The sequence below is a fragment of the Dendropsophus ebraccatus genome, chromosome 2 (genome assembly GCF_027789765.1).
Source record: "Dendropsophus ebraccatus isolate aDenEbr1 chromosome 2, aDenEbr1.pat, whole genome shotgun sequence".
Lineage (NCBI taxonomy): Eukaryota > Metazoa > Chordata > Amphibia > Anura > Hylidae > Dendropsophus > Dendropsophus ebraccatus.
Genome location: NC_091455.1, coordinates 22,130,602 through 22,148,585, shown reverse-complemented (window position 1 = coordinate 22,148,585; position 17,984 = coordinate 22,130,602). Strand labels below are relative to the sequence as shown.

At 43.2% G+C, this 17,984-nt stretch overlaps 1 protein-coding gene across 2 annotated transcripts in view; it reads left to right on the top strand.

Moving 5' to 3' along the window:
* The window catches only part of TAF2 (TATA-box binding protein associated factor 2), an 81,873-nt gene that overhangs the window by 7,904 nt on the left and 55,985 nt on the right, over positions 1-17,984 (top strand). For both annotated transcript variants that reach the window (XM_069957162.1, XM_069957161.1), the window contains exons 3-12: positions 1,189-1,349; positions 1,709-1,827; positions 2,166-2,307; positions 3,507-3,738; positions 7,749-7,933; positions 8,191-8,304; positions 8,733-8,832; positions 9,119-9,204; positions 12,647-12,782; positions 17,419-17,573. In XM_069957162.1, coding sequence (XP_069813263.1) covers positions 1,189-1,349; positions 1,709-1,827; positions 2,166-2,307; positions 3,507-3,738; positions 7,749-7,933; positions 8,191-8,304; positions 8,733-8,832; positions 9,119-9,204; positions 12,647-12,782; positions 17,419-17,573 — 1,430 coding nt within the window. The remainder of the gene's footprint in view (positions 1-1,188; positions 1,350-1,708; positions 1,828-2,165; positions 2,308-3,506; positions 3,739-7,748; positions 7,934-8,190; positions 8,305-8,732; positions 8,833-9,118; positions 9,205-12,646; positions 12,783-17,418; positions 17,574-17,984) is intronic.

Below are 17,984 nucleotides of genomic sequence, written 5' to 3'. Positions count from 1 at the left end.
AACAGGAGAGAGAGACTGGACAAGGTGTGAGGGAATAGGGTCACTAGGGCAGGTGGTGGGGCGAGAGGAGGCGAGCAGTCTGGAGACTTCCTCCTCTGTCACTGGCTCAAAGGCTGAGAGGGATGAGGAGGAACAGTGAGAGGGAATAGGATTAATATTACCTGGGGAATGGGAGATGATCTGGCGGATTGTGTCTATTTTGTCCTTGAAGTAGTTGGCTAAGTCTTCAGCACAGAGGTTAGTGATGGGTGTCTGAGGTTTGGGTGTAAGGAGAGAGTTGAGGGTATCAAAGAGGCGTTTTGGGTTATGGGAAAGAGCCGAGTAGTAGCTTCTAAGCATAAACTTATAATGTAGAAGGTTGGCTGTTGTCTTGGATTTCCTCCACAGACGTTTGGCACACCTAGAACACCGTCTAAGAAAACGAGTTCTGGATGTGTGCCAGGGTTGTGGCCGTCTGTGTCGGGCTGTTTGGGGTATAGGCGGTGCAAGTTTGTCCAGGGTGGTTTTGAGGGTGTTGTGGTATTGTTTGGCAGCAAGATTAGGACAGGAGAGGGAAGAGGTGGGGGGCAATGATGACTGTACGGTATCTAGCAGTTGTGCTATTATATATTATATCATATTACATCTAGCACTGATCATCCAGAATATCTGATAATCTGTAGTCTGCAATTGATGCCAGATAACAGGATTGTATTGTGGGATATTATTATGGGACCTTATCAGTGTTTCTCCATTCACTCACCCAAACTGAGCACAGGAGAGGTGCTGTCTCTGGAGGAAAGCAAGAGCAATTTTTGCGGAAATCCGCGGCAAAAAGCGTGTGGGATTGCGCCCGTTTAAATGCAACATTGATATTTTCCATAGAGCAAAATAGGATTTCTGTCTGTGCACACAGTGGAAATTTCCATCCAGAATCCACGTTCTGCCCAAAGTATTGACATGTCAATTCTTTGGGCGGATTGTGCTGGCAAAATCTATAGAACTCTATGGGAGTTCATTTTTCACACGGAATTCCGCAACAATTCCGTGAGCTATGAAATGTTCGGAATCCATCGGCGGAAATTCAGTGAGAATTGCTCAGTGTGCATATACCCTTACTGTAGGAAGGTCTTACTACACCCTGTCCATCCAAACAAATAATACATGAAGAAGCAGGATGATTATTAATGTTCTCATCCTTCTATGTAGGGTTATGTGGAGCTGACAATTTTCCCCACAGTCACCAATTTGAACAGGATCAAGCTGAACAGCAAACAGTGCAGGATCTATCGGGTGAAGGTGAATGACCTGGAAGCTGCGTTCATCTATAATGACCCCACGCTGGAGGTCTGTCACCATGAGTCCAAACAGTGAGTATTCCCAATGATAGAGAACTCTGAGCACAAGGGCTCTGCAGGCTGAGGAGGCGGAGGCTTTAGTAACTGGACCAATGGGGATTTTTACAGAAAGGAGATAGAACCTGCAGTCCCCATGCTTCCTGTGCTAACCAGTGTAATATTATATTGCTTACATTATTATTATTATTATTATTAATTTATTTATAGGGGTAACGAACAGGAACGTTACAAGATCAAAACATATTACATGAAGGCAAACGTCCGACTGGTACATGGGAGTAAAGGACCCTGCCCACGAGGGCTTACAATCTTTAAACATCATGAGACACATAGATGAATACATGCCTCCTCTTATTTTATCTTTCCTTTAGGCGCAACCTTAACTACTTCTCCAACGCTTATGCAGCAGCCGTCAGCGCGGTCGACCCAGACGCAGGAAACGGAGAACTCTGCATCAAAGTCCCTTCAGAATTGTGGAAACATGTTGATGGTAAATTGGGCATACAATATTATGTTTCGGGGGAGAAGTTAACATTCCTTGTGCCAGCGCAGAGTGGCAAAATTATACGCAATTGTTGCACAAGACAGGACTTGTGCAAAAAAAAAAAAAAAAAAAAGGGCAACTCTGCACTGGTTCAGGGAATGATAGTGATGTCTTGGAACTCGTTTTGGTCTTTGTGTTGTAATTGGCACACGCACATTGTGTCTTGACTGAGAGCATTGGCTTCATGGACCCCCCCCCCCACACTAATCATCTGTTGTGTCTCTATAAAATGTTAATATAGCACAGATTGTTTATCGTTTTTTTTTTCTTTCTTCTTCTTTTAGAGCTAAAAGTGCTGAAAGTCTACATTGAGTTCTCCCTGGATCAGCCAAAAGGTGGCCTTCATTTTGTAGTTCCCAATGTGGAAGGAAGTATGGCAGAGAGAGGGGCTCATGTTTTCTCCTATGGATACCAGAATTCAACCAGGTAAACTCCATTAATGATCTGACAGACGTTTAGTTGTCATCAGCTCAATACAGTAATAAATATTTTCGTAAACACAATCCATTCTGGAAGGCTGTTCCAGAACGGAGCTGTGTTTTCCCCATAGGGAACAATATAAATGTGTTTAAATGGTTTTTACACTCCATGGGTCCTGTGCAGAGTGCCCCGGCCCACAGAGTGTAAAGGGTTAAGTAGTGATGCAATAAGTGTGCACTACTGGATGTCCTCCCTCCCCAGGCAGCTGGCGTGCTCTGCCGCCTGGGGAAGGAGGATGTCCCTATGCACGGATCTCCGGGTCACCCCGTCACCTATTGTGGAGGGCACACAGGAACTGCCTGGCAGGGGAGCCCAAGAGGAGTCCTTCTCTGGCTGCCACCCACCCGTTTAGATCGTGAATTTCCATCATTGCGATAAGAATTCCCACTCCTGTAAATCTTGATGCTCAAACACCTTTAATAACTGTCAGCTGAACAATAGTCACTTGATTTTGTTCAGATACCGAGCAATGTTCGAGTACTGAACAAAACTTTAGGACAAAATGTGGTTTGGGAACCAGGTGTTACTGTACCTGAAATGTAATGTGTGCCTTATTCCATAGCCGGGCAGTATAAAAGGTAAAATAGTTTCGGACTGACCTATGAAACCTCCATTATTGCTAAAGGTGCCCATATACCTTGGATTAAAGTCAGCCTTAGCTGCCACTCACCATTAGTAGAGATGAGCGAACTCACAGTAAGTTTGGGTATGTGCTAACAAGAACACTCAGTATTTGAATCCTGGTTGCTGGAGAAGATGGGGACAGCACTAGGGCCACCGGGATTCAAATACCGAGCATTCTAGGTCGCCTGTACCCAAAGTTACTGTACGATCGCTCATCTCTAGTGATAAGGCCATAATGGTATGTCTGTGTATGAGAGAGGTTATTATGTCTGTCTATGGGAGAGGTTATTATATCACATGATCAAACATTAGAATAGAGAAATTGCTGTGCATGGTGTTGCAGCTTTGGTATGTGGCTTTATGAACCCTGAAAACCTAGTGCTAGTGATCATTGTCTGTAGGTTATCCTATAGATGAGCGCTCCACAAGTATAAGTAATAGGTAAATCAGACTGTTTCATGTTTTCCACATTTAGTAAAGTACTTATAATTAATGGTGTATTGTGTCCTGTTCACCTCAAGGTTCTGGTTTCCTTGTGTGGACTCCTATTCAGAACTGTGCACTTGGAAGTTGGAGTTTACAGTAGATGCCTCCATGGTGGCCGTATCGAATGGAGATCTGGTGGAAACTGTTTACACTCACGACATGAGGAAGAAAACCTTTCATTACACCCTCGCTATCCCCACTGCATCGCCAAACATTTCTCTTGCTGTGGGACCTTTTGAGATTCTCGTGGACCCTTATATGCATGAGGTAATAGTGATCCTTTGGTAGGACAGTAACTTAAAGTGTCTGCTGTTATAAAAAAAAATAATTCAGAATAAATAACCAACACCGCACTTTAGAATTGGCATTCGAACAGTTCATCCACATCACATCGGACCCCACTATGTCCGCTGAAACTCTGCAATATATATAACAAGATGTGTGTAACGTATGAGAGATACCTTGGTACCTTGCACTGTAGCACTTGGATTCTTGTTCCTTGTAGCAACAGGAATGAATACTCACAGAAGTAAAGACTTTAATTGCAAAATTCGCTGTTTATTCGGCTTCTCATACAAGACATATAGATGTGCTCACCGGCTGATGTGTACTCTTCCCTCAGTCCAAACCATCCACCCCCAAGGCGGACGTTTTGGAGGATAGGCTCCTCCTTCCTCATGCGCGAGGACATACAGGTAAGGAACGTCTTAAGAATCTACATCATATCATGTGATCCCTCGTGACCCAGATCACAAACAGTTAAACTACTATGTATATCTATAACCTTGCAAAAGAAGATTAGACCCATGCTGCTTAATAGAAGAGAATATGATCTTATTTTTACACACATACATACTATAGAAAGGCTTTGAAGCTGCATACTTCGTTCAGTCCATTCGGTTTGAGCGTGTCCAGCTTCGTAATCCACCATGTTTTCAGTCCGAATGGACTGAACGAAGTATGCAGCTTCAAAGCCTTTCTATAGTATGTATATGTGTCTTAGAATTAGATCATATCCTCTTCTATTATGCATCATGCGTCTAATCTTTTGCAAGGTTATAGATATACATAGTAGTTTAACTGTTTGTGATCTGGGTCATGAGGGATCACATGATCTGATGTAGATACTTAAAACATTCCTTACCTGTACGTCCTTGCGCATGAGGAAGAAGGAGCCTATCCCCTGAAACGTCCGCCGTGGGGGCAGATGGTTTGGACTGAGAGGAGAGTACACATCAGCCAGTGAGCACATCTATATGTCTTGTATGAGAAACCGAATAAACAGCGAACTTTGCAGGTAAAGTCTTCACTTCTGTCAGTATTCGTTCCTGTTACTACAAGGAACAAGAATCCAAGTGCTACAGTACAAGGTACCAAGGTATCTCTCATACGTTACACACATCTTGTTATATATATATATATATATATATATATATTGCAGAGAAAAAAAATTGACATATGAGAGAGACATGTTCATAATCGGAGTGTCCAGACCCCGACACTTGGTGAAAAGAGAAATCGTTCAGGCTCGGACATGTATAACGACAGTGACACTTAAAGGATCTTTCAATAGCTTTCCAGTTAAATGGATCCTATCACACTGAAAATACAGTCCAGTTTGCAGGCAGCATGTTATAGAGCAGGAGGAGCTGAGGAGATTGATGTATAGAATTGTGGGAAAAGCTGAAGGATAACTGATCATACATTCATTGAAATCTCTGCTCATTCTGGGCTAAGTGGTTAGTGGTCCATAGAACGACCTGTCAGTCACCTTGTAGGATGGCCCAAAGAATATTCCAAAGATTTACATGAATAAATGACAAGTTTTCCTCAAACTTTTATCTCAAAACTATATATCCGTTTATGTTTAGTGGTCGGAATTTTGTCCCGATCATGTCGGTAATTTGAGACAAATGCATGGGTAAACATAGTGTTAAACGTAAAGGGTTTGTCTATCCAGGACATGTGCCATATTAGGGTAGTCACTGGCTTTTGATGCCAGAGTGGGCAGCGTGTGTAATATAGTTATATGATACTGTTGTGCCTGTTCTTCAGACATCCTGGTGATCCCTGTCATTGCTGCCCAGCACTGCACTTATAAACGTACAGGCAGTTCCCTATTTACTGAAGGAAAAAAAAAAACACTGTTATTATCTATTCCACTTTTCAGTCTATTAAAGGGGTATTCATTGCCTATGTACAGTGCCCTATCAAAATCCATGGCCATTCTGTTTTGCCTGCAGCCTTCAAAGGTGGTCAGGAAATAAAAAATAGTTGTAGTGTAGCGCTGCAGCTGTGCTGTTCCTATAGCTCAGGAGTTATAAAGGCAGCATAGCTCACAGTGCTGCAATCTTTGTGTCACTCCCTTTCACATTAATGAGCTGCACAAGCTGCAAAAAAACACTGTCTCAGCTGCTTTATGCATCCCAGCCACCTCCGGTAGTCACAATCAGGTTGGGTAGTCCTCAATCTTGCCATAGGTGTGGGTCCCAGAGGTGGCATTCAAGCCTATTGAACATTTATGCAAAAGGACGCTGGTTGACCTCAGGGAGATCAACCAAAACACCGCAGAGACACCATCACGTGTCTCATTGTCAGTCTATCCTAGAAAATTGCCCCCTGGGAAATCAAATATGCAAAAGAACACTGCAGAGACACCATCACGTGTCTCGACGTCAGTGAACTAGCCAGACCTTCCTCCGGGAAGGAACAACCAAGCCAAGGAATGTCTCCAATTAAAGGGGTAGTGCGGCGGTAAACAATTATTCACAGAATAACACACATTACAAAGTTATACAACTTTGTAATGTATGTTATGTCTGTGAATGGCCCCCTTCCCCGTGTCCCACCACCCCCCACCCGTGTACCCGGAAGTGTGGTGCGTTATACATACCTGTCACGTGCTGACTCGTCTCCGATCTTCAGTCTGCGATGTCGTCTTCGGACGGCCCAGCCGAATCCCTCCGGGCGTCCTGAGTGCCGGCCCCCTCTTCAGCGTCATCAGATGCTCAGCCGCGATTGGCTGAGCACAGTTATGCTCAGCCAATCGCAGCTGAGCAGCGGATGACGCGGCAGAGGGCGGCCGGCACTCAGGACGGTCGGAGGGATTCGGCTGGGCCGTCCGAAGACGACATAGCAGACTGAAGATCGGAGACGAGTCAGCACGTGACAGGTATGTATAACGCACCACACTTCCGGGTACACGGGTGGGGGGTGGGGGGACACGGGGAAGGGGGCCATTCACAGACATAACATACATTACAAAGTTGTATAACTTTGTAATGTGTGTTATTCTGTGAATAATTGTTTACCGCCGCACTACCCCTTTAAGGAAACCACCTAAGCAAGGTATCCATCCTTGGCTTGGTTGTTCCTTCCCGGAGGAAGGTCTGGCTAGTTCACTGACGTCTAGACATGTGATGGTGTCTCTGCAGTGTTCTTTTGCATATTTGATTTCCCAGGGGGCAATGTTGTAGAATTCACTGACGTTGAGACACGTGATGGTGTCTCTGCAGCGTTTTGGTTGATCTCCCTGAGGTCAACCAGCGTCGTTTTGCGTGCACAGAAACCTCCTACACACTGATGAGGGGCAAAAACCCTGAAACAGCTGTCTGTGGATGGATACCTTACTTAGGTGGTTTCCTTAATTGGAGATGTTCCTTGGCTTAGTTGTTCCTTCCCAGAGGAAGTTCTGGCTAATTCACTGACGTCGAGACATGTGATGGTGTCTCTGCAGTGTTCTTTTGCATATTGAACATTTATGACATCCTGTGGCCAAAAGTAGTGTTACATGTACAGAACAGCCATTGCCAGCTAAATGCCCCCACTGATGTTTATGAGACTCACTAATGTATGTGTAAAATGCTACATGTAAGGGCCCGTTCAAACTACGGAATGGTTGCTGAGGTTTCTCTCAGAACCCCCATCCGTGTACTCTGTACCGAATACCGCCTGCTATCTCTTTCAATGGGAGACCTCGCATGCCTCTTCTCTTCGCAGACGGTGGTTCAAAGTGGAACCGATTCCATACCGTGAACGTGATATTTGCCACATTAGCTATATAAAGGATTGGTAAATAGGATGCCTTGGATGTATATTTGGATCATTGGTTGACTAAATGATCAGCTGGAGGGATGGATGGATCATTATATAGATAGATTGATGGACAACTAGTAATAGACATCAAAACACTTACCTACTGGGAATATTGGTGCTTGTTTTGTATTCAATATAATTTATGTATATATAATGTGTAAAATCTTTCCTTGTTTCTCTAGGTCACCCACTTCTGTTTACCTCAGCTGCTCCCGCTCCTGAAGCACACAACTTCTTACCTCCATGAGGTGTTTGAGTTTTACGAGGAGATTCTCACTTGCCGATACCCTTATTCCTGCTTCAAGACTGTCTTTGTAGATGAAGCCTATACAGAGGTCAACATTTACTCATCAATGAGTATTTTCAGGTGGGTTGTTCATGTGTAATTTACCTACAGTACAATTCTCAGAACTCACCCTGTGTACACCATGTGCTGTGAGCAGAGGGTGAAGATACCTGGTGCCGCCCATACAGGCCCTGCTGCCCCTACCCTTATCTGCACAACTAAAAAAATTGCAGCTTACTTTTTCTTCATTCTTTGTATTTAGGGAGGAATAATGATTTTTTTTTATATATTTTTCGTTGATATATCTTTATAGGTTTTTATTTTTTATGTTCCCCCAGCACAAACTTACTGCACAGCGCCATGATTATCGACCAGACTCCACTGACCAGAAGATGTCTCGCTGAAGCTCTAGCCCAGCAGTTCTTTGGTTGCTTCATTTCGAGAATGTCATGGTAAGAGCCATATTATCTTTCCTGTTCTTCTTATTAACGATAGCGGCTTCACCATAACTAAATGAAAATGCAGGACAAATACCGACACACCGCTTCAGCCGTAACATAGCACCAGTCTAGAGATGAGCAAACTTACGCTTCAAGTTTGTGCGAACCCGATCACTCGGCATCCATCTTCTCCAGGCTGCCGGATTTAAATGTTGAGCGATTGGATTTACGCAAACTAAAACTTACTGTAAATTTCCTCATGCCTACCCCAATCTGATATAGAATTTGCCTCTTTTCATGAGGAACATGCTCCAAACTTTGAAGATCCCTACTGAATTTTTAGAACCTACAACTACAAACTTTTTCCCCCTATTTAAAGGTTATGTAGAATTCCGTAACGCTAATCGCTGTTTATGAATTAGAGCTCTTTGTATTCTCAGGTCTGACGAGTGGGTGCTGAAAGGCATTTCAGGTTATATTTACGGCCTCTGGATGAAGAAAACATTTGGCGTCAATCAGTATCGGCACTGGATCAAAGAGGTGAGGACATCTCTGCTTTATACCATTTCATGGCTCGCACAGTTTAAGAATAGTGTGTACAAAACTAAGAGGATGACATCCTGAAGGACTGGATGATGGGATTGATGTGGAAAATCTGATGCAGAGATGAAGAGTTTTTATAAATGGCTGAATGTGACCAGAAGGGGGCAGTTTGCTCTGTTTTCTGTGCTGGTTATGACTGTACAGCTTTGTCACACGCTCAGGATGTGTTTGTAATTTTCTGTCATTTACTTTATTGACCTGAATAATGTGTTGAACTATATAGGAACTGGATAAGATTGTTGCCTATGAATTGAAGACTGGCGGCGTGTTACTTCATCCTATTTTCACTGCTGGGAAAGAGAAAGACAAGTATGTACATTGTTTTTTCTTACGCCAAGTCAAGTCTTAAGAATAATAGGTGTAATATTTTCTCACCTGCTTAGTGAATGTTGATGTAGGGATGGACAGTTACCGCTGTCGGCTAGGCATAGGTTTATGTACATGAATACTTCTGCATACAATATACATTATATTACTCTATATGTTTTAATTCCTTACCATTTTCGAGGCAGTCAGTGAGCAGGAATAGATGAAAGCAACTCGAGCGTGCGGCATTTAGTTACCGGTGGCTGCAGAAGTTGGATACATATGGCCTATTTCTGTATCCATATTTGCCAGACAGCGTTAGGGCTGCATCTAACTTCTTCAGCCACCCAATTGAAATGTTCTACGCTCGAGTTCTGAGAGACCCGAACATGCTCAAGTTGCGCTCATCTCTAAACAGGAATATTCTTACTTGCTCCCAGAGGCTGAACTATAACCTATATATAGCCTACAGAGCACCACAAAACAGACTGATGTGGGTGCAACACTGCAGAGTGGAATTAATTTAAAGGCTTCATAAAGGGCATTGACAGTAAATACAGCACCTATCAAACGAACAAGTCAAGCTACAAAAATAATGAACTCGTAATATAATTGTATTGATTTAAAATATCCAATAAAATAGGTAAAATTACAAAAAACAGATACAAATGATCCACAACTGAATACAAGGGAGGGGGGGGGCAGTAAACCTGGTTCAAAACAATGGTAATTGTAATTAGTAACTAATGCATATAACATATATATATATATATATATTAGATATGAATGCCTATTGACAAAAGTTATACAGTGCAAAACTACAGTTAAAGGAGAAGTCCGGCAAAATTTTTTATTAAAGTATTGTATTGCTTCCCAAAAGTTATACAATTCACCAATATACACTTATTACGGGAAATGCTTATAAAGTGCTTTTTGTCCCTGCACTTACTACTGCATCAAGGCTTCACTTCCTAGATAACATGGGGATGTCACTTCCTGGATAACATGGTGATGTCACTTCCTGGATAACATGGTGATGTCACTTCCTGGGGAAGTCACTTCCTGGATAACATGGGGATGTCACTTACTGGATAACATGGTGGTGTCACTTCCTGGATAGCATGGTGATGTCACTTCCTGGATAGCATGGTGATGTCACTTCCTGGATAACATGGGGATGTCACTTCCCGGATAACATGGGGATGTCACTTCCCGGATAACATGGGGATGTCACTTCCCGGATAACATGGTGATGTCACTTCCCGGATAACATGGGGATGTCACTTCCCGGATAACATGGGGATTCCACTTCCCGGACAACATGGTGATGTCACTTCCTGGACAACATGGTGATGTCACTTACTGGGCTCCCAGAGCTGTGCGGGCTGTGGCTGCTGGAGAGGATGATGGCAGAGGGATGCTCATTGTCCCTCCAGTGCCCAGTGTCCCTCAGTATACCCCTGCCAACATCCTCTCCAGCAGCCACAGCCCGCACAGCTCTGGGAGTCGGGTCGTTAAATCACCATGTTATCCAGGAAGTGACATCACCATGTTATCCAGGAAGTGACATCACCATGTTATCCAGGAAGTGACATCCCCATGTTATCCAGGAAGTGAAGCCTTGATGCAGTAGTAAGTGCAGGGAAAAAAGCATTTTGTAAGCATTTCCCGTAATAAGTGTATTGGGGATTTGTATAACTTTTGGGGGGGCAATACAATAGTTTAATATAAAATTTTGCTGGACTTTTTTAAATACAGAAATTAATAGAGTGCAAAGTAAAAAGTACCTGTAGCAAACACTAGGCAAGTAAACCAGAGGTGGCCCCTGCCCTGACATATGTTTTGGCCTCTCACTAGTGTAACATCTTCCATGCTGAGGCTTCTTTTATTTCTGCTCATATAATACCTTACAAAGCCAGTACATCAGTAACTCCTTCTCCCCACATGTCATCTAATACTGTTCTGTGTGCATCCTCCGGCACAGTACTAGCCAATTCAGTCAAGCGGATTTTGAAAAAAAAAACAAAAAACTTTTTTCTGTGCTAGACCCTAATGCTCTTTTGCAAGTATGATTTGTGACCTTGTAAATCCTTGTTGGTTCATTGGGACACTGTGTGGTAATAATATTTTTATGATGCTGTTCATACATGCTCAGCTTGGAGGGCGCAGTGCCAAGGTTCCTAATCGACCCGCTCAAAGTCTTAGAAGGAACATTGGTCATACTCACCTCCCTGTTCCCTTGTGTATGAATAAAGTACATGGGCTATTACCTGAAATGACATATAACGATAGCTGAAGCTCCGCTATACATCTGTCACTTTAATAAGAGATTTGTTCAGATGCTGACCGGGGGGTGGGGGGATGGGGTCACCTGTTTACCCTGGAATTTCCAGTCGGTATACATTAATCTTTACTTACAGCATATAAATAATCTAGTTTGTTCAGAGCTGCCTGTTTACCAGCCCTGGGCTGGAAAACTCCCAAACTATCAGGACAAAGTGAACAGACTCTCACCAGTATTCGCTCGGAGCTAAGAAGGTCAACGAAAAATATTCAATTAATCCCTTTACTAAGAGCCATTTAATTACAGACATTGGCACGGACACTTTAAAAAAAAAAATTTCTTCTGTTTAAAGGCGTAACGTAGCCGAAGTCGATGGAACAAGACGCTTCTTGTTGGTGAAAGGGGCTCTTTAAATTTTTGTAGACTTGACGTCATTCCAGAAGCTCTCAGCAAGTTTACCTGAAAAATATCTATATGTAACTTCTGGTTATTTAAAGGGAAAAAAAGTTTAATTCTGGGGCCTAACACTTGGGTTATGTTCACATAAAGTTGCTCATGACATACTAAAAATGTGCGACGCATACCCATTGTGACTTAGACAAATAGTTTCTTGCGACAAATAATTTCTTGAACACACATTTTCAGTTCGCTGGACAAAAAGCAACACTTAAAGGGCTACTCTGGAGTTTTTTATTTGAAGTTTTACAGATTTGAAAATTACTTATATTTAAATAAATGTATTTTCGAGTACTTATCAGCTGCTGTATGTCCTGCAGGAAGTGGTGTATTCTTTCCAGTCTGACACAGTGCTCTCTGCTGCCACTCCTGACATGGACAGAGGTGGCAGCAGAGAGCACAGTGTCAGACTCGAAAGAATACACCACTTCCTGCAGGACATAGAGCAGCTGGTAAGTACTGGAAGACTGGAGATTTTTTTAAATAGAAGTAATTAACAATTTTATGTAACTTTCTGACTCCTGTTGATTGGTAAACTATTTTTTTTTCCTCTGGAGGTACCCCTTTAATTATGTCTGTGTGCTATAATAACACATAAGGCAAAAGAGTCATTGTTATTAGTGCATGATGTGCTGTAAAAACTCATTACAGATCAGTCTACAAACCACTGTGTGCTAACCTCCTGCTCTCCTCTTATCTTTTCAGTCCGGCTTCCCACCTTCATTTCTCAATTAAACATCCTCATACGTTGTCCTGGGAGTATTACAACATGTTCCAGTGTAAGGCGCATCTAGTCATGAGGCTGATTGAGAACCGCATTAGTATGGAGTTCATGCTGCAGGTAAGTGACTGCAGACCAGGAGTAACATTATTCACAGCTAACCCTGTTCTGGTGCAGCTTTTTATTATAATGATGGTGATTTCTTATCCCATCAGCCCTTTGTAGATGGTGTGATTGTTTCATCTCGGGGATTAAAGGGCCTATATACGATAAGATAAAACACAGCTACTCTCTTGCAAAAACAGTGCCAGTCTTGTCATCAGGTTGTGTGTGGTATTACAGTTCGGCTCCATTAGCTTCAATGCAACTGATCTGCAGAAACACAACCAATTTTTGAGGACAGGAGTGATGCTATTTCTGGAAGAATGAGGCCTGGATAACCCCTTGAAAGGAGTCTTTTGGTTTTATGTAAATAAAAATTAATCACTGTAGGAATTATGTTCTATATCTTTTTAAAATATTTTTTTTTTCTTAAAATGCTTGTGTGCATTCAGAGGCAGCAAACATTAATTATCCAGACTTGGTACTGGTGTATACAATTGTAGTCTAGGTCAGTGCTTCTCAAACAGTGAGGCGCCCCCTAGTTGTTGGTGAGGCCCAGCTGAGGAGCCAGTTTGCATAAAACTAACTATAATCTGCACAGTGCTTTTGCTGTTTGCAAAAATGTCCATTTTGGGTAAATTCACATGGGCGGATCCGATGGGAGTCTCGCGCACGAAATCCGCAGCTAATCCGCAATACACGTATTATTCTTATTATTATTAATACGTGTATTGCGGATTGGCTGCGGATTTCGTGCATGAGACTCCCGGCGGATTGGCCCGGGTAAATTTACCCTTTAGAAACATTATTTATTTAGTACTTGCTTTATTAGTATCTAGAGCTTGGAAGATAGGTGAAAGGTGGCCCTAGCATTATTTTCAGCTTTTAAATAGACTTTGGTGGTGAGGCCAAGGCACCCTCTTGGTCAGGCTGGTGAGGCCCAGGCATTGCCTTGATCTGTTAGGTAAGCCTCCAGTAGAAAAAGATTGAGAAGCACTGGTGTAGGTAGTGCTCTGTGAGCTAAACGAACAGAGGAGCTTAGCAATAAAAGTAGGAAGTCATAATTTCACACATATATTAAAGAAAGGCAGTTATAGCACTCCTTTTAGTTAATTTAAAGCGACTCTGTACCCACAATCTGCCCCCCAAAACTGCTTGTACCTTCGGACAGCTGCTTTTAATCCAAGATCTGTCCTGGAGTCCTAGAGTGTCTGTGCCCTAGGATTGCACCACCCCTCCGTCCATCCTCATCACTAGGAACGCCCCTGCGCAGGATTTTTCCTATTCCTCACCTGTCAGAACACTGCACAGGTGCCTTAACAACCCAGCTAATCCGCAGTGTTCACAAACGTCATGAATAGCAGAAATTGTTCTAGGGGCATTCCTAATTGCCTGCCGAACGGACCCCGGAACGGTTCTTGGATTAAAAGCAGCTTTCTGATGGTACAAGCAGTTTGGGGGGTTCACATTGTGGGTACAGAGTCGCTTTAAACAAAACATGCATTGCAGGGCTTTTCTAACTTTTTCTGCTCAGGCCTCACCGGCCAATCAATGTAATGATGAGGCCTCACCAGCAAACAGTTACAAATAACTACTGTGCAGCATCCATGTTACTTCGAAAGAACACCACTGTTCAACAGCATATACACCTAGACCAGGAACTTACCAACAGCACAATGAAGAAATAAATACTGCACCACCATTGACAGACACCACCGTGCAGCAATAAGTACTTCTCCACCAGTGACAGATACCACAGTGCAAGCAATAAGTACTTCTCCACCCGCGACAAATACCACTGTTCAGCAGTAAGTACTTCTCCACCAGTGACCAATACCACAGTGCAGCAGTAAGTACTTCTCCACCAGTGACAGACACCACAGTGCAGCAATAAGTTCTTCTCCACCAGTGACAGACACCACAGTGCAGCAATAAGTTCTTCTCCACCAGTGACAGACACCACAGTGCAGCAATAAGTTCTTCTCCACCAGTGACCAATACCACAGTGCAGCAATAAGTACTTAATAAGAGTCTAAAGGGAGCAGCATTCGAGCAGGCACACTTTTGCTCTGTTCAGAGTCTACAGGACTTAAAGAAACAAACAGAACCCGTTTTTTGTGGTCATAAGTATATTCTTGTATCTTGTGGGACGGTAATAAATCTACTTGGGGGATTGTCCCTTTCATTTTGCTTGCTCTATTCCTACATTATGCACCGTTTTAATTTAGCCCCTTTTTAGCTTTACTATTGACATTTCTGGTTTTGGGAGCCATTTAACCTGGTAATTCCACTCGGTAATTCCACACGGCTAGACCATCTGTAATTCCTAACATCCCCTGCTCAGGATTATGTGGTTAACAGCAGAATATGTCACTGACTGCCAAGAAGAACACGTTTCTTTCTTGTGAAGCATTTGATCGACCCACAAGTAGATGAGTGTTGTAGTAGACAGGGCTGGTGTTACAGCAGACACCAATAACAGGATGATTTATCTACTGCTGAAGCTGCTCACCCTCCTCTGGGTGCAGACCGGAGAGCCGCATCCAAAGTAAATGGAACCTAGTATTGACACTGGCCCGATGTGTACATGTAGGAGAGCTCCCAGGGCTGGTGATAGCACATTGGAAGAGAAATCTATAGAAATATAGACCAGACATGTGCTAAGTGTTAATCTGAGACACAAATGTGCAATGTAAGACTAAGAGAACAGTGTAGTCGTAGTTTTCATTGTCAGCTATAGCATAATTGTTTCTTTCATTCCCATTTATAAATGGGAATAAATGGGTTACCCTAAGATCAAAAATTATTACCTATTCAAAGGATTGGGGAATAACCAGCTGATGGATAGGGGTCTGACCATGGGAACTCCCCTAGATCACAAGAATGGAGGTCCATTGTCCCCTGAGTGTCCATGCTTGACCGACACTCCATTCATTCTCCACTGGACTTGTGAATATTGCTCAAGCTATGTTCAGAAATCCTATAGAGAATGAAGGGAGTGATGGACAAGCATCCAATCCGGGCAGAATTGACCTCGGGCAGGATAGTTTTTAAAGTGTCACTGTTGTGTGTTTTTTTTTTTTTTTTTCAGAAGTCAATAGTCAAGGCGATTTTAATTATAAACTTTGTAATTGGGTTTATTAGGCAAATATGCCATTATCTGCATTAAAAAATCTTTCCAAAGGTCCCCTTCTCCCTCCTCTCTCTCATTCACTACTTATTATCAGGAGATCTCGACTCTTTTACATCAGTCGAGTCCTGTCCTATGGAGAGGGGAGGGGGGAGGAGGGAGATTAGTCGGCAGTAGAGAGCAGAGAACAAATGATTACACAGCGGGACCTGTGTGAAAGCCAGTATTCAGAGGTCAGTGCTGACTTCAGAGGAGATGTAAATTAACTCTTTGTTGTCCTGTTTTGTTGCCTCATCTCCCTCCACCCCTCCCCTCTCCATAAGAGAATCATGAAGACAGGGGGAGAGCTTCAAATTGCTTTTTCATGATAAAAGTGCATTTTTCGGCTAATAAACCCAATGACAAAGTTTCTTAAAGAGGATGTACCATTACATCCTCTTTAATCTGACCCACGGATCGAACTGCGCCGTCACGGGGAAACCGGTGCTGTGATCCGTTTTTGGACCAGTGGCCCAGTTCCTGTGTATGGCGCCATTCTTTCCACTGGTCCCGGGCCGGTGCTGAAGCACAGGAGGCAGGCCGGAATTCCCTCCCCTCTATGACGCGGCTCCATTGATTCTAAAGGAGCCGCGTCATAGAGGGGAGGGAATTCCCTCCCCCTGGGGGCGGGCCGGCCCACCTCCTGTGCTTCAGTACTGGCCCAAACCTGTGACTAGAACAGCTCCATACACAGAAACTGGCTTCCCCGTGACGGAGCCGTTCGATCCGTGGCTCAGATTAAAGAGGATGTACCATCAATTAATTGCCTATACTATTAATTTATGGGGAAAAAAATTTAAACTACAGTGACACTTTAATAAATGTCAGTGGCCATTTTAAAGAAGGTTATTCAGGATTAGAAAAAGCACAGCTACTTTCTTGCAAAAACTGCACCACTCCTGATCTCAGGTTGTGTGTGGTATTCAGCTCCATTCACTTCAATGGAAGTAAGCTGCAAAACCCACATCCAAACTGAGGACAGGGGTGGTGCGGTTCCTAGAAGAATGCAGCCATGTTTTTCTAAGTCTTGATAACCCCTTTTAAGAAGGAGGGGTGATACTTCTTTGTTCACAGTGTGAGGGAGAAGTATCTGTTTGCAGGGGACTCTAGAAGCTACTATTCGAGTCCGTTCGCCGACTATGGGAATGCAGATGATATCCTGTGGATGGGGGATAGTGTCCATGGTTGAAAAATCCCTTTAGAAAGTAATAGCGGTCACTTATGTGGACAGAGGTGAGAAGATGCAGTCATACTGAGTATATAATGTGCTGTGTATGTTCTGTTAGATGTTAGTGACCCTCCATGTGTGCAGCAATGCATGGTATGACTTCTCATCCCTTGGCGGGGTTTGTATTCAGTACAGGTCACCGCTCTGCAGCACATGTGTTTTCCTGCCTCTCGCTGGCACCGCTGCCCGACTCTGTCTGATGTTCATCGCTGGTAAACCTTCTTGTAATTATAGTTTCTTTCTCTTGTTCACTCTAGGTTTTCAACAAGCTTTTAAGCCTGGCCAGCACCGCTTCATCTCAGAAGTTCCAGTCCCATATGTGGAGTCAGATGTTGGTTTCCACATCTGGGTTTTTGAAATCCATCTCCAACGTGTCTGGGAAAGACATCCAGCCACTCATAAAGCAATGGGTGTATCCTTTATCACTGCGTTTCATTATAGCAGAATCCTTATCTGACGTGTCAAGGTGTAATGGTTGCAGTGGATGAGGCGGATAGTAGGTAACAGCAGCTGCATATCTATCTATCTATCTATCTATCTATCTATGTGTGTGTGTGTGTATATATATATATATATATGTCTATGACGCTATCATCATTATCATAGACAAATACTTAAAGTGACCCTGTCACCCCCTTTTTGCATTCTGACTCCTCTACACAGGTGTAAAGGGTAAATTTAGCAGTTTTCATACCTTATTTTATATCATACGTCATGGTGCTTGTTCAAGTAAAAACTCATCTTTTACCATTTGCGGATTGTGCTATCTAGGTGGGGCTTCATGGCAACAGTGCCACTCAGCCCCGCCCACAGCACCACTGTA